At 38.9% G+C, this 17,690-nt stretch overlaps 1 protein-coding gene across 10 annotated transcripts in view; it reads left to right on the top strand.

Moving 5' to 3' along the window:
* CTNND2 (catenin delta 2) overlaps positions 1-17,690 on the top strand; it is a 468,899-nt gene that overhangs the window by 195,124 nt on the left and 256,085 nt on the right. For all 10 annotated transcript variants that reach the window (XR_015697560.1, XM_087721965.1, XM_087721966.1 and 7 more), the window contains exon 6: positions 4,294-4,466. Coding sequence is in view for 9 of the 10 variants with exons in the window: in XM_087721965.1 (XP_087578091.1) it covers positions 4,294-4,466 (173 nt within the window). In the remaining variant the exon portion in view is untranslated. The remainder of the gene's footprint in view (positions 1-4,293; positions 4,467-17,690) is intronic.

Below are 17,690 nucleotides of genomic sequence, written 5' to 3'. Positions count from 1 at the left end.
AGGTGCATGGAAATACACCAGCATAATATAGTGGATTAAGGCAATGATATGCCAAAAACCAGAAGAAGTTCAAAGTATTACAGTTGAATAAAAACATCAAGATTCAGGACATGAAATTCCATAATCAAGAACTGTCCAAGAACAGCTGACCCCTCTCCAATTTTTTTTCCCTAAAATTGTAACAATATTACATGACAACATTGATGAGAACCAACTGATCAGAATCAACATTTCAGGATTATAAAATAGAAGATGAAGAGAAGTATTGGCCCCGTGCATGTCAGTTAAATGAAGTGTGTGCATGTGGAAAATGTAAGAGTTTCTCATTCTATAGTTTACCATTTTGTTTACTGCTTTTTATCTGCTATTTCTCCCATTACCATTTCTGTTCTGACCCCCCCTCGTTCCACACCAAAGCACACTCCAAGCCAGAGATAAATTACGGCATTTAACTAACAGACAAACAGGTCCTTGACAGCAACCCGGCACAGACAAGCTTGGGCAGCAATAAACACAGATAAGGCTTGGCAGCAATCCAACCTGCCAAGCTCATACAAAGTTTGCTGACATTCGATTCTGTGTTGACTTCTGCAAAGAGGGGCTTTTTATAGTCTGGAGAGGAGCCTAATGATCACCAGCTGAGTGCAATCACCTCCTGTACTTGCGTGATTGTTCCTGACGCCTATTAGCTCTTTGATGGTGTGCATCCAGGAACAACTCACTACTGGCTTCCGGCTCACTCTCCCTTGTCTCCTCCCCACTGGTCCAAGGCTCAGGTGCCTCCTGGGGGCCAACCAACCCCCCCCCTGGCCCTGCTCGGAGTCGGAACCCTGTCCAAGGTCCTCCACATCCTCCAGAGCCGACTCATAGGGCCCCTCGCTGTCAGAGTCTGGTGGCAGCTCCAACGGCTCCTGCTGGGCCACAACACATTTCTATACTTGATTGAGAAATATATATAATTGAGAAATGCATTCAATGGATAATAATATTCAAGCTTTGGTTTTAATAAATCTGTACATTCATTATTGGGTAGTAAACATCATCTTATACCTAAAATATGACCAATAATTGTAAAAATGTTTTCAAACAAAATAAACAGGAGGAAGTTAATAAAATAATAATAATATTGGTTAGCATTTATGTAAACTAACCATTTTTTTTATTTGTTAGAGAGATACTCTTTTGGATTATGGCACTTGTTTGGACAACAAACTTTCCAAAGAGGTTTATCGGGTTTTGGGATTGGGGGCATAATAGTAATCTGTGCAGATAGATATTATAGCTGCTTTTCAATTTGGAAATCCCATCGGCAAAATATTTTCTAATGGTTAGGGCAGAAATCTACATCAGAGAGTTCTAGGTCATTATTGGGGTTATTACATCCAGTACTCTCTCTTCAAAATTTCCATCATTGTCATAGTTACAGGGTTATTTCTACAATGGTTTCAACATTGATTTCATCTTTGAAACAACTTGAAAGCAAAAGCAATGCATTTAATTAAAAATATCATGAAATTGCCATAAATGTAATTGGAGGAAGGGGGAGTCATTTAACTGGACCTCCAAAAGGACCTCCTCAATCTCGCATGATCCTGATGCTGCTCTTAACCTATTATCCTGTTTGATTAGCATTCAATTGGCTAAAAGATGCACCCATTAATTGGGCATAACATGTCCTCTCATCGGGAAAGAATCCCTAAAGCATGCTATTATGGCACAAATACATAGTTATATAAAATAAAGATGTTTTTATCAATAATGTTTTTATTCAGCTATAGATTTAATAAAAAAACTGTGTCTGGTAGAGCATGGCTCCGACTGACTATAAAAATTGCAAATCTATGTAATTACAAGTCTTGATTGATGGTATACTGATGGCTTGCCATTGGGATCTTCTGAAGCGTTTGTTTTTGCTCGTTTGTTTTAATTTTCTAATCTAGTTTTACTGCTATAGGATTTCCGGGTGGATCTCCCTTTCCCTGGTTAATAAGGTCCAAAAGTTTGCATCTTTTTATCAGATTAAGCTAAGATTACTAGGTATTTCCACTTGCTGTAGTAAATTTAATTAATTTACAATTTAAAAAATTACAGTATGCCCCCATGCATGTACCTGCATGTGTTTTTCTACTTATCTATAGTATTTTCTCAGAATTCCCCTTCTGACATGTACTCATTTCTGTAAATGAAACAATACATCACAAGCTTCTTATCAGACGTGGCACGACAAAACCGCGCTCGTCAAAATAGCGGTGATAAAACCGCGTCGCTAAAGCCGCGGCGTCATCACCGCGACGTCATCACCGCCGCGACAGCAGCGCGGCGACAGAAGGGCGCTTTAAAACAGCGCAGCGGCAGAAAGCCGATTTAAATTAAGGTAAGGGTTAGGATTAGGTTTAGGGGTTTGCTTTAGGGTTAGGTTTAGGGTTAGGTTAGGGTTAGGTTTAGGATTAGGTTTAGGGTTAGGTTTAGGGTGCTGAGTGCTTCTGAAGGCACATATTTGCCCTCCGCGGTCATGTCATCGCGGTAAGGTCGCCTTTTTCCTTAGCGCTTCGGACGGCGCGGATTTGCCCTCCGCACTTATGTCGGCGCGGATAAGGGCTTCGCGGTTTTGTGGTGGAACCCTTATCAGATATTTACCCAAATCAAACTAAAGCTGAATGTAATAACTAAAGTTTTAAATTCTGAATTTTCCCCCTCCATATTTGTTAGCTGTTCAAGATAGTCCAGATAAGAAACACAACCAGGAATATCAGCACTGTCTAATGGCGCAGTGGTTAAATGCAGCACTGCAGGCCACTTCAGCAGACTGCTATCTGCAGTTCAGCGGTTCTAATCTCACCGGCTCAAGGTTGACTCAGCCTTCCATCCTTCCGAGGTGGGTAAAATGAGGACCCAGACTGTGGGGGTGATATGCTGACTCTGTAAACCGCTTAGAGAGGGCTGAAAGCCCTATGAAGCGGTATATAAGTCTAACTGCTATTGCTATTGCTATAAGTTTGCAATAAATAGAATGCAAAACTGAAAATACTTCCGCCCCATCCTCTCTTTTTGGAGTTTCTGGAAGACTAGGAAGGGTCCCTTTGTAAGCTTTTTCTATGCCTACAGACTGAGTTGCCTCTTATCAAAATGCTGCTTAGGCCAGTGGCCCCCAGTCCTTTGCTCACCAGGGACTGGTTTCATGGAGAGTGATTTTTCAGTGGACTAGAGGTTTCGTTTGCTGCCTGCATCCCGCAGATGGAGCTTCACCGCAAAAAATAGTATTTGTGTGGGATCAGATTGGTATTCCAGTATGACAGAAAGTAGGATTTCTTCCTCCAAAACTTACTTTCCTTGGAAAGAGAGGTGGGAGGAATAATACAACACTATTTTAGTACTGTAATGCGCTCTACATGGGGCAGCCCTTGAAGAGCATTCGGAGACTTCAGCTTGTCCAGAATGCAGCCGCGCGAGCAATTGTGGGTGCACCTCGCTACACCCACATTACACCTATCCTCCGCGAGCTGCACTGGCTGCCTGTTGGACTCCGGACACGCTTCAAGGTGCTAGTTGTTACTTTTAAAGCCCTACATGGTATCGGACCTGGGTACTTGAGAGACCGCCTTCTGCCAATTACCTCCAACAGACCTATTCGATGCCACAGATTAGGCCTCCTCCGGATTCCATCAACTAGCCAGTGTTGACTGTCGACCCCCCGGGGGAGGGCCTTCTCTGTGGCTGCTCCGGCCCTCTGGAACGATCTCCCTGTGGAGATTCGGACCCTCACCACCCTTCAGGCTTTCCCCAAAGCCGTCAAGACCTGGCTGTTCTGGCAGGCCTGGGGCTGATGAGTTCCTGGCCCCACTTGAATTGTTGTGATTGTTGTGTAGCTTTTAATCTGTTTTTTGTATCTTGTTTTTGTCTTGTTTGTTTTTTGTATCTCCCCCTTCCCCACTTGTTTGTTAGCCGCCCTGAGTCCCTCGGGAATAGGGCGGCATACAAGTATAATAAACATAACATAACATAATATATTTCTTTTCCTATTTGATTTTGCCTTGCAACTATTTCATTTCTCCACTAGTTGTTTATTTTTGCCAATTAGATTTAGTAGAACAACATTTTTAAGCTCCCAAGTATTCCCTTATCTTTTGGAAAGTAATAAAACGAAAATGTTTAAATTAAACGTGCCGAAGTATAATATTATTTCTGACATTACGTTATACATAAATCAGAAAAAAAAAGGTCATTGATCATTCCAGTTGTTTTTGTGAGAAATACTTTCCCTTTCACTGATACTTGACATTATTTTCAATACAGGGCCCAGCCTTCTATCCCAGAGTGCACTTCAGCTCAATTCCAAATCGGAAGGATCTTTCCAATATCCATCAAGCTACCATAGCAACCAGACCCTAGCCCTTGGAGAAGGAACCGCATCCCAGCTCCCAGCCCGTAGCTGTCAAGCCAGAGCTTCTCTACAAAACTATGGTCAGGTATGATTGGAGAAACAACCAAACTCATTTATATTAATTAATGTTAAGGTTATTGAACATTATTTTGACTCGGAATGTTTGACACGCATGAACTAAGTTTACTTACATATTAAAGAGCGTGCTTCTAATTTGGCACAGTGTAAGTAATAAACTCAAGCTGACAAATAAACAAAACATTTGCTGAGGTTGCAAGGGCTGTGGAGAAAGTGGAGGCCCTACTTCATAGAACTCTCTCCTTCCAGAAGTAAATGTAAAAGTACACCCTTTTGGCCAGTGGCGGGATTCAAATAATTTAACAACCGGTTCGCTGCCTTAATGACCAGCTGGGTAGGTAGGGCTCGGTGATCATGTGACTAGGTGGGCGTGGCCAACTCAACGTCACTCACGTCGATGGGCGCTTCGCCTTAGCTGTTACAATGTAATAAGGGTTAACCGGAGAGGCAGTTTCTGTAAGCAGGGCAATAAAGATCAGGCTAGAAACAACACCAGAATGTTTCCTTCCTGCCTTCCTTACAGGATTAGCCCTGTAAAGTTGGGGGGGGAAACAAAATGAGATTTCTTCCAACAACCGGTTCTTCGAACTGCTTAGAAAGTTAGCAACCGGTTCTCCCGAATAGGTGCGAGCTGGCTGAATCCCACCACTGCTTTTGGCCTTTCAAAAGTACACCTTTAGTTCACTGTGCTTTTGGACGAATGCTGAATGCTGGTGCTATGATGCTTTTGTTTCCCCCCCCCCCCAATATAAATATTGTTATATTACTTGTTCAATTGGATTGGTGTTTTTTTAAGTTTATATAACTCTGAAATTCTGTGGGGGTTTTAAAATCCAGCTATACAAAACTCTGAAAATTAGAGCTGTATAAAAGTTGCTTCATTTTCATGATTAGTTTGCACATCGACATGTGAGATTTACATCATCCCAACATCCAGAAATGCCCAATACACGAATTTCAGAATACAAACTTATTGGGTGCTGCATATGATTAGTATTTGCTGTGCCATATCGTGCTCCCCACTAAAGCATTAAAGAAGTATATTGTAATTCTGAATTATTATTCTACATATTTAGTTGTTTCAATTGTGGCTTAAGCTGTCATTACATCAGGTTTCTTTGTGTTTCTTTTCTACTTTTATCCCTTTCAGAAGAGCAGTTTCAAACCCATTCTTAGGGTCACTAATATGGAGCAGCAAAACTGTAGCAAATTTTTAATAGTCATATTTTATTTGTCTGCTTATTTTGAAAAAAAACAATGCTGCATTCTAAGATTATATAGAAAGCTTGAGAATATATTGGCAAAATAAAGATCCCCATTTGAAAAATATGTAGAACATGGCCCAAGCATTTCCTAACGATTCTAGATATAGACATTCTGCATTTTGAGAAATAACTATGGGTATTATCCAGGGGTGGGTTTCAACCGGTTCGCAGCGGTCCCCGCGAACCGGTTGGTTGGCGAACCCGGAAGTAAGTAACTTCTGGGAACGGCGAAGGGCCCACCCACCCACCCGCGCTCCTTACCCAGTTTTGATGAGTTCTGTGCTTCCACGCATGCGCAGGACGCATACAGCGCCTGCGCGATCCTCCAGGAGCAGCTGGAGCATCGCACAGACGCTAGTACTCATGCGTGCACTGCGCGCGTGCATGAGGACGCCGCCGGCCCCGTTCCAACCGAACCGGTTGGAACGGGGCAAGAAACCCACCCCTGGTATTATCATAAAACCACTGCAACAAAGAACATGCCACTTCATAGAATGGCTGTCTTTTAATGGCATAGTCAGTCACAATACATTTCACTGAAAACAGAAGTGATAATAAGAGAGGAATAACTTGCTCAAGAGCCTAATTACAAAGCAGTAGGGTCTGAATCACCAAAATATACATATGTTGTTTAGGATAGTTACTTCACAGAAAGAAAATTGGATTTCTCTGAAAGCACATAGGAGATCCCAAAGTCAGCTTATAATTCATCTGTGTTCTACAGATAAGCGAAGTCATTTTCAAATTTCAAATGAAGATCTTACCTGGCAGTTCTTTAATTTTATTGTCCCCTCTGATTCAGGTTTTTTTTTTTTAACCTTTGCTATTGATTGCCAATGCATAATGCTTTTTATATAAACCACATCTTTTGTCAGCCACTTTGAACAATGATTTTTGCTGGAAGATAAAAATGGAAATTGTGTTTCTTAAAATACATAGATATGGTAAATACACCTACTCTTATCTTTATTATGAGCTTATGAGTCTCGGTGGCGCAGTGGTTGGAGTGCAGTACTGCAGGCCACTTCTGCTGACTACCAGCTGCCTGCAATTTGGCAGTTCAAATTCCACCAGGCTCAAGGTTGACTCAGCCCGTATGAGGGCCCAGATTGTTGGGAGCCAATATGGTGACTCTTTAAAACGGCTTAAAGCACTATAAAACAATATACAAGTCTAAGATTGCTATTGATAAATTGTGGTGATAGGTTTTATACTTTTAGTATCTCTAGCTTTGGAGATGCTTCGTAAATAAGTATCTTCATTAAGTTGATGAAGCTCTTAATTAATTTACCTATACGCACTGCGGTTATAACAGGCCACATAGATATATTGCAAAAGCTTTTATCATTTCAATTCAAATGATCATTGGAAATACACACATCCTGTCATATTTTTTTTAAAAAAATGTTCCTGATAGTTTTACTGCATCTCCAAGATGGAATTCAAAGCAGTTCATATTTCTTATTTTGCAAAAATGCTGATATTGAGGAAGGACCTAAGCTAGCTGATTTGGTATGCAGTAATTGTATTTTTTACTGTCACAGTGAAATATTTCTAAACTTTTCTAGACATTCTACGAAGTACCAATAACTCTTCTTGGTACTTTGTGGAATTTGAGCTTGCAGAATTATTTGCTTCCACAAACCATAGAAACTAATATATGGTATCTGTATAATAATAAGTTGTAGTAGATTTCCCCAAGAAGTAAAATGATTGCCCAGCGCTCCAGGTCAGATTTGACTGTGGCTTTTGATTCTTTCTTCTCTTTCTCCACATTCCTATAAGGTATGTCTCTTTTTTTTTTTAGAAACAATTAAGATTTTTCTCCACCAGTATGCTGAAAACAAAATGTTAAGTGAAAAAGTGTTAATTCACTAGAGTTCTTAACGTAACTTTTTTTTCACTTACTTAAGTAACAGCCCTTCAGACATGATGTACATATTTATGGATCCAGAGAAAAATGTTAGGGTTTCTGGCAGCTATATATATATCTATATATATATCTAATTAAGAAAGCTGATTTCAAAGAAAAAATGTTTCTGTGGTTCAGTCATACAAATCAGTGTGGTGTGTGTGTGTGTGTGTGTGTGTGTGTGTGTGTGTGTGTGTGTATACAGAGAGGGAGGGAGGGAGGGAATTTTCTATCCTTGAGTATGGCTTTTTAAAGACTTGAGCCTTGCTAACACTAAAAATCCCACAATTCACACTAACATAGTGATGGCTAACTTTTTTATTGTCATATGCCGAAAGTGTGTGTGCATGCATGCGTGCCCACATCTATAATGTAATGCCCCCATGACCCCTCTTCAATGCCACGCCCTCCCCTGCGCATGCCCACATGACCCCCACACAACCCGTTTTGGGCCTAACAGGCTTCCCTTACAGCCTCCTGGGGCCAAAAGGAATATGCAACATTTAACTTCTGCATCAATATAAACAGGATAAAAAGCTTAAGCTCATAAGCAAACACAAAAATAAAGCATAAAGATGACATTATATTGTGTGAGGGTTTTTTGAACCGAACAAATTTAACCAGAGGGAGAGAGCTGCTCACCCCATTCATACCTTCATGATCTGTTTTTTAGGCTTCTTGGAGACATCTGGGATTAAATAGGATGCCAGGTTTCTGCTGTGACTGACTAGAGCTTGATCTTTTGTTTGCTCTTACAGCTTTTTAGACATAGATTCATTTTCAGTATTTTCCTGGGAAAAAGCTCTGCTTTTAAAAATGTTCCATAAGCAATGTAGCACTGACATGGCCCATATTAGACTTCTGCTCCACCAATTTCACTGGTTCCTAGTCTGCTTCCGAGCGCAGTTCAAGCTGTTGGTTATGATCTCTAAAGCCCTTAATGGCATAAGTCCAGCAGTGGTGGGATTCAGCCAGTTCGCACCTATTCACGAGAACCGGTTGGTAACTTTCTAAGTAGTTCAGAGAACCGATTGTTGGAAAAAATCTCCTTTTGTTTTTTCCCACTTTACAGGGCTAATCCTGTAAGGAAGGCAGGAAGGAAACATTCTAGTGTTGTTTCTAGCCTGATCTTTATTGCCCTGCTCACAGAAACTGCCTCTCCAGTTAACCCTTATTACCATTGTAACAACTAAGGCGAAGCGCCCATTGACCGGAGTGACATTGACTTGGCCACGCCCACATGATCACATGACTACTGAGCCCCGTCTACCCAGCTGGACATTAGGGCAGAGAACTGGTTGGTAAATTATTTGAATCCCACCATTGAAGTCCAGGCTACCTGATGAACCGCCTCATCCCACTAGGATAAATCCGTAGTTCTTCTGGCGAGAGGGCCTACTTCGGATCCCATCAGTCAAACAAGTGCAACTATTGTGATCCAAAAGAAGAGCCTTCTCTGCTGCAACACCCACCCTTTGGAATATCTTACCCTCTAAGGTAAGATTCATCCTCAGCCTCCTATCCTTCCACAGTTCCAACACCAAAGGCAAATGGCAAACTTTTAGCCTAAAATCCACTTTATTCCCCATATATGTAGTGGTCTCATCTGCTTTTTGGCTAAGTGTCTCGCTTCAGAAAGGGTTTCTATGGTTTTGAATTTGATGGAGGATTCAAATTCAGCCTATTTCTAAAATCCCAGATCAGTTAATCTGCGGAATGGCTTGCCTTTAGAAGTTGTAGCTGCTCCATCCTGGGAGGTTTTTAATAAGAGATTGGACAATACATATGCATGCAGGCATACAGAAATGTCTAATTTTCTCCAGATGCTTTATTATAATCCACTTTTTTTGAATACTCAGGATTAGAATAAGTGCCTTCTTATTTAATGCAAATCTCAAAATCTCTTATTTTTTACATCTCTATACTCTCATTCCTCATATAGGCTTTGTAGATAGGTCTGTAAAATATCAGTCAAATTCTCTTCATCTACAAATGCCTCTTCACCCTAACAGTAAGAATCAAACTAATGTTAAATAATAGCAATCTGTTACTGTTTCATGACAAAATTAGCTGATTCTAAATGCAGATAGTCCTAAACTTGCAACCTATCACTTGATAATTGTTCAAAATTACAATGGAACTAGAATGAGTACTTTACACCCTATAAAGCATGCCTGCCACAAATACACTAGGGTTACATGACCGTAGTTCAGGTAGCCTGCTTGCCGAGGTGGCGCAGTGGTTAAAGTGCAGCACTGCAGGCTACTTCAGCTGACTGCTAGCTGCAGTTCGGCAGTTCAAATCTCACCGGCTCAAGGTTGACTCAGCCTTCCATCCTTCCGAGGTGGGCAAAATGAGGGCCCAGATTGTTGGGGGCGATATGCTGACTCTGTAAACCGCTTAGAGAGGGCTGGAAGCCCTATGAAGCGGTATATAAGTCTAACTGCCATTGCTATGCTATTGCTATTATGACTAGTTGCAACATCCAATAGTCACATGACTGTGATTTGCAAGGTTTTTTTTCCCCAGTTTCTTGCTACAGTCATGAATACAACAAGTTGTATTTTGCAACAAGCTGTATTTTCCATTCAGTTTATGGTTCGTATTTCAATCTGAACATTGGTCCAGATACAGGGCATAGATGACTTTATCAAATTATAGAAGAAATCATTTCTGAACCAATTATTGTTTATCTTCCAATCTCATTTCACATTCTTTTTCAGAAAACATACTTTTAAGGAATAATTTATCTTTCTTAAAAAAATATATATAAAAGCCCTTGATTCTGTTCTTACTTCATTTCCATTCTATTCCATTATTTAGGATTGAGGAATGAAAACGTTAATTTTCAACAATAGCCTTAGCCAACGTACAAACTGTATCGTAAGAGTGACATTTAATTTTTTTTATCATATTAACTGGCAGTTTCTTCAATCTATAAATTGCTTGCAACCTTGAAAATAATGTGCAGTGATTGCAATTGCCTTGGGCACAAAACATATCTTCTCCTCACTAGTCTGTCCTGTGTCCCAAGGACTATAATAGTTTTTGGAGTTCTTTTTCTGTTTGTGATAACAATCATAGGAATTTTAGTTGTTACTTAAAATGCACCTCACACAATGTAACTTTTCTATATGTCTATATGTAGTTCTTTTTTATCATAATGCAGTTTTACCGTATAAATGACTTGAAAAAATACAAAAGATATATTCCACGTACATAACTAAACTGTTAGCTTATCTGTTCAACACTACTCATGGATACTGTTCAGCAACATATTAATTCACAAGGCATAATGCAGTTGACTGTAGAAGACTAACAGCAGGACAGTGGTGGGTTTCAAATTTTTTTTGAACCTACTCTGTGGGTGTGGCCTCCTTTGTGGGAGTGGCTTGCCGACCATGTGACCTGGTGGGAGTGGCTTGCCGGCCATATGTTTTCTCTCTCTCTCCTTCCTTCCTTTTGTCTCTGTCCCTTTTTCCTTTTTTCTTTCATCTCTCTCTCACTTTTTCTTTCTTTTTTCTTTTTTTCTTTCTTTCTTTCGTTCGTTCTTTCTTTCTTCCTTTCTCTCTCTCTCTCTCTCTCTCTCTCTCTCTCTCTCTCTCTGTGTCAGTGGTAGGTTTCAAAAATTTTGGGAACCTCTTCTGTAGGTGTGGCCTGCTTTCCAGGTCCACTGGTGGAACCTCTTCTAACCAGTTCGGTAGATTTGACGAACTGGTTCTACCGAACTGGCAGAAACCCACCTCTGCAGTAGTAAATCCCCCGAATGATATCTGAAATCACATATTTTACTGAAGAATTAAATGACTGAGACACATTTTATCACTGATAAACTGATCCAGCTATCTACTCGAAGGCTCACATTGTATTGCCTGGAGATTTTGTTAACATTCCTGTAGAATAGAATCTCCAGTTTAGATTTCTGATTACTTTCCATTATAGCAGGCAAAATTTTAGTTGTTAAGCATGAACATAAAAATTTAATGTATGGATTACTTTTAAAGATTTTAATGTATGGATTCTTTTAAAGGTTTTTTAAAAAGATAAAAATTAATTGAAATGAATATACAAAAAGAAAAGAAAAATCAACGAGAAACCTAAAAGTACAAAAAAGGAAAAAATAAAGGAAAAATAGAAAAGTAAGAATAAAGATGCAAGGAAGTGGCTTCAAATCTTTTTTACAGCAGTGGCAGTACAATTATAAACTTACAGTTTTCTCTACCATTATAACATAACTCACTTCTTTCTGTAAACTGTCTAATCAAAAACTATAAACTATAGGTTTAATTTTTTCTATTAATGCAAAAGTTCCCAATCAGCAGTAAACATAGATACTGGTTTTTCTCTGATTAAAGAGAATTACAGGATTTTAAAGATCAATTACAACTGAGACTATTAGTATTTTGGGGGAAGGGGGAATTGATGGAGTTAAAAATGTCATGCCATTTAGCAGCAAGATTATTATATACACAAAGATAGAAAGATTCAGTACTATCTGCAATGGAGGAATGGTTTTTGAAGATGGATGATGGAACTTGCTGAGATGAAATTTCTCAATTTCACTTGAAATTGTTTCTTCCATACATTTTGTTGAGAATTCATACTGTTCTGGATTGCCATGACGTTTATTCTGGTTCTAACACACACAGGAAAGAAATTGGGAAATAATTACACTTGTTTTAAAGGTGGAATTAAAATTAAAATTTATCTATTTATTAGACTTATATACCGCTTCATAGGGCTTTCAGCCCTCTCTAAGTGGTTTACAAATTTTTTTAGCAAATTGAGTCAGCAACTTGTCCCCACAGTCCGGGTCCTCATTTCACCCACCTCAGAAGGATGGAAGGCTGAGTCGACTTTGAGCCGGTGAGATTTGAACCGCTGAGCTGCAGATCACGGTCAGCTAAAGTGGCCTGCAGTACTGCACCCTAACCACTGCGCCACCTTGGCTCCTCCTAAAACCTGTTGTGATCCACACGGAGTGGATTAAAACCCCTTTACTATCCCTCTGAAATCGGGACAAAAGCTGTCTTTGGGTATTTTGCTAAGTTCATCTTTAAAGTGGGTAGAAAACAGGTTGAACACTTGGCACTTCCTCTTAACTTTCATTGAATTCCACTCTTTAGTCTGAAGAACGATTGACCCAGCATTTTCCCGATTCAGGAAAACACGCCACCCCCAAAATACATTCACACAAATATTACTATTTAAAAATATATACCCCCACACTTTTCTTTATAGAAGCAGTTAAGGAAGATTACAACCATAAAAGTTAAAAATGAAAAATTCAACAATAAAATCAATATAATTAAAATCAAAATCAAATGCCCACAATTACAATCAGTTTAAAGCTTTAAAAAATTGGGAAAGGAAATGCAGCATTGCTGTTTTCCTGAATAATAGGAGAGTCGTGCATCGCTAGAGAATGCATTCTGGGAGTCGTATAGGGAAGACCTGTTTCCCATCTTCCAAATGGCTGAACTTATAGTATCAAAGGGGTCCCTCCTGCTGATCTAAGTGGTTAGGCAGGTTCATAATGGGAGAGATATCCCTCAGATATGCCCAACATATTGTATAAGAAATACCTGAATAGATATACTAAATCCTTAGTTAGAACAATCATTATTATTATTTTTCGGGTTCAAAAGTTTTATTTCTTTTAAAACAAACATTTCATCATTCCTCAATCAGTAAGACATCGAAGTACAATTTTTTGTGTGTCAAAATAATTCTAGTTTACCACCAAATTCTTGTCTAGCCTAATGTATACCCCTCCCTCCCTCCACCCTCCCCCCAACCCCCCTCCTCCTCCCCCCCCAACTTCCCAGAACCCGTACACGGTATGGATTTTTAACAAATCTATTTAACAAATCTATTGAAAAAAAGAAATAAAGAAATTAATGACATCTCTACATTGACCTTAGCTTCTTCTTGCTGAACTAACTTTAAACAATTTAAATCATTTCTAATCTTAAGCATAGGAACAATCTTGTTATTTTAATATAAAATAAATCCACTTTTTTTAAAAAAAACATTATTTTGAAATATTTTCAGGCTCATTTAATAAAAAACTTTTAAGAGAAAAACATATAATAACTTATATATATATAATTTACTTCCAAATACACATCCTTAAGATTGCTGAATCTTTTGCAGGATCATATATGCTGAGCCACGATCTGGTTTGTCTGATTCACAAATAGCTTTGCATATTGTAGAAAGCCGAAAGCAATGAAGAAAAACAAACAAAATATTTTTTTTAAAACAGAGTGTGCTTTTTGATGGCGTGCTCAGCCAATTCTCTTAGTCCAATTGCAGTTAATAGAGGATTTTAATGTTACAAGATTAACAGCTCTGTTTGATCTCTTCAGCCTAAAATGACTGATAGAAACTAAAATGCCGTCTTCATTGAGAGAGAAGACATTCTTTAGTGTTCCAGAAGGGCACATAATTGAAATTTATAACAAGAAGCAACTGCTGAGAACTTTCTTCTCTTCCTCCTTATCTCTTTTACAAGATTTAAGGCAAATTCCACATATAACTGGTGAGATCCCATAGCCTTGTGCAGAAATGTCTCACAAAGTATGGTTTCTATTCAAGATGAAATTACTATTTGAATTGGATCCAGTATTGATTTCACAATTTTCACACAGCTCCATCTCAACCCTTACTTTCTTATACTCCTGGTAAATAAATAATAACTGTTTTTCAGTTTGGAAGGGATAGTTGCATAGGATTCTTGTACACAACAATCACAAAAACACATACCTATATTAGTATACATGTTGAAACAGAACACAAGAGATGAAGAACTAGATGATTGTATGCAAATCCATGTTTTGTTGTTGTTGTTCTTTTTACATTTTCTTCATTCAGTTCAGTTTTCACTGTAACATTTATTTCCAGTTGAAACAAAATCCCTCTACATTTTCAGGAATTGGATTTGAACCCAGCTACTATTTTATAAAAAGAATTATAGGTCCTTTCCAAATGATTTGATTTGATTTATTGCATTTCTATGCCGCCCTATTCCCAGAGGGACTCAGGGCGGCTCACAAACCAAAGTAGGGGGGGGGGATACAAACAGGAGGAAAACAACAGACAAACAACTACAACAATTTAAAAACAATCAACAACCACACAATTCGAGCGGGGACGGGAACTCGTCAGCCCCAGGCCTGTCGGAACAGCCAGGTTTTAAGGGCTTTGCGGAAGGCCTGGAGGGTGGTGAGGGTCCGAATCTCCGCGGGGAGCTCGTTCCAGAGGGCCGGAGCAGCCACAGAGAAGGCCCTCCTCCGGGTGGTAGCCAATCGGCATTGGCCAGTAGATGGAATTCGGAGGAGGGCTAATCTGTGGGATCTAATAGGTCTGTTGGAGGTAATTGGCAGCAGGCGGTCTCTCAAGTACCCAGGTCCAATACCATGAAGGGCAAAGAGGATGCCCACACCAGTCCCCGCTGTTTTATATTTTTAGCTTTCTCGGAGAAGTTTTGTACATTGAAAGTTTCACAGATGCTTTTAAATTTAAATTTTAAAATGCATGCATTGAAATCCCAGTGATTATTTTCAATCTCTAGAATCAAATGGAAATCATATATTTAGATGAATGAAATTAAATGATAAAATTTTACCATGAATCAGCAAAAAAAAAAATATGTTTGTAATCTAGCATCCTGTTACTAATGCCATCCATCCAGATGATGGTAATTTATATGATGCATGTCGCTTGCTCCAACTGGTATTTGAACATGCTCTTTTCTAAACTCAAGGCTGAGTTAGCCTCACTATACTACATGAATTTATTTAATTCATTTTCTAAATCTGGTGTCTTCCAGTTGTACTATATGGTTTTCATTCCCGAATTTCCAGCCAATAACTATTGGCTGAAAATGGGACTCCCAACACATCAGGTAGAAGACAAATGTTTTAAGCCTTGCTAACTTTTTTTTTTTTTACATAATATTTTTATTTCCATTTCATTCTATACAATCACATGTTTACTGTGCATAACCGGAGCATGTAACATTGAGTAATAAACACAGCCTTCACTTATATAGAAAATGCCCCCTACAATACAAACCCAATATACCACCTTGGCCCACCATACACCCTCTTTCAACCCCCTCCAACTTTCATTCTTCCTTCTTACATACCCCTCTACTACCTACTTCCCCTCCCCCTCTATCACTCCCTCTCTTCATCCATTCCCTCCCTTCCTTCTCCTCCTCCTCTCTCTCACCCTCTCCACCCTCCTTCTTCTTTCACTCAGCTCCTCCCTTCGGTTTACTTCTATTACCTTCCAATATATTCAGCTTGTTCTATTTTAACACTAACATTAAAAAGCCACAGTATACAAGTGCAATCATGTACTTTAGAATTTAACACATATTATATTCCCCCCCTCCCCCTAGAGCCCCACCTCCCTTCCCTCCCCCCCGACTTCCCAGAGCCCATACACGGTATAACTTTTTAACAATCACAGTCTAAAAGCCTTGCTAACTTTATCAGCTTTAAACAAGAAGCTATCCATATTTACTGTATGATATAAGCTGATTGTGCACTAACATTTATTTGGGTATAGCAGTGTATAATATTTCTATGGATACATATCACAATCCCCACCCTCCTTAAAAAGAAAGAAAACAGCCTATGCCCTTTTGCTTCTTAATATGACTGCACTCAGTTTCCCCTTCTATCTGCAAATGAACTAATGAAGAATGGATAAGTAGATACTCACTTGAAATTCCTCTGTCTTCTTCAGAGAAAAGACTTATCTATTAATTTCTAAGGCTGTCCACTTGATATGCAATTCAATAGTGCTATTTAAAATTAGCACTAACAACAAACAAAACAAAATTCTTGAGATCCATAAGAGCTTTAAAAAAAAATATTTTGGTGAAGTTTTTGAATTACCTTATTGAAGTGGTAAGAAAGTGCCACCACACCAAGTTTTGTTCTTTCCTGTTACATCTTCCACTCACTTTTAAACCTCTCTCCTTATCATTTTCTATCTGAAATAGCCTTTGGGGCTTTGGAGCATGGAGAGAAAAGGTAGATTAAAGATTTTACCTAGAAAAAGATGACATTCACATACACCTCTTAGCTATGCGAAGTCGCCATACTCCATAAGATTTTCACAGAAATCTACATTTCAAAAAAAATAATTCAAAAGCATATTTATCAAATTGAAAACCAGTAGAAAAAAATCCTGGGTGATTTTCAATTAGATAAAATAAGTTTTGACTCATGAGCTAGCCAGCTCTTTCAAAGCTAAGATAGTTCCTAAGATAGTGTTTCTCAACCTTGGCAACTTGAAGATGTCCGGACTTCAACTCCCAGAATTCCCCAGCCAGCATTCGCTGGCTGGGGAATTCTGAGAGTTGAAGTCCGGACATCTTCAAGTTGCCAAGGTTGAGAAACACTGTCCTAAGAGGTTAGAAAACAGATTTTCCGACTTGTTTCTGCTACGCAAGAGGATTTGCGGTTCAGCAACTATTTCCACCAATTAGAATGTAGGGAATAGTATTCAGGTGAGGTTCTCCCTAAGTGTATCATAAGAAACTGAGGTCAATTGATGATACACTTGATTAATCCTCGAGAAGTAGAATCCTATCCAAGAATTCTAAGTAGAACAAGGCGCCAAGAAGCATCATTGCTTGCCTTACATACTGGAGAACATGCTATTATATGAATAATTATTGACTGCTTTCAAAAGGGACATTTAAATCAGTATTTGCTTTGGTTGTTTTTTTTAAATTAGTAAGTCAAAGAAAAAAAAACTTCAGTTCTTTGAGAGTACAAATAAATGTATTTCTTCTACTGCCTGATGTTTACCATTTTACAAAACCGAGTTTATTATAATCCTGTAAATGAGGATACTAAATATTTCTATTGCAGTTAGCGACAAATCCCAGGCTAGATCATTTCAGACATTATGTTACTTTAACACATGCGTGAAAAACTGTAAGTGTGACATTATATGCGTACAACAGAAGGGAAGGATTACTGGTAAATTCTTTCTGTAGGCAATACATTTAAGGTAGCTGCTGCACAAC

The sequence above is a fragment of the Thamnophis sirtalis genome, unplaced genomic scaffold (assembly GCF_051295495.1).
Source record: "Thamnophis sirtalis isolate CommonGarterSnake01/CBP01778 unplaced genomic scaffold, rThaSir2_p1.2 scaffold_8, whole genome shotgun sequence".
NCBI classification, from domain to species: Eukaryota; Metazoa; Chordata; class Lepidosauria; order Squamata; family Natricidae; genus Thamnophis; species Thamnophis sirtalis.
The sequence above is the reverse complement of the archived record's forward strand: the minus strand, read 5'-3'. Positions and strand labels throughout refer to the sequence as shown.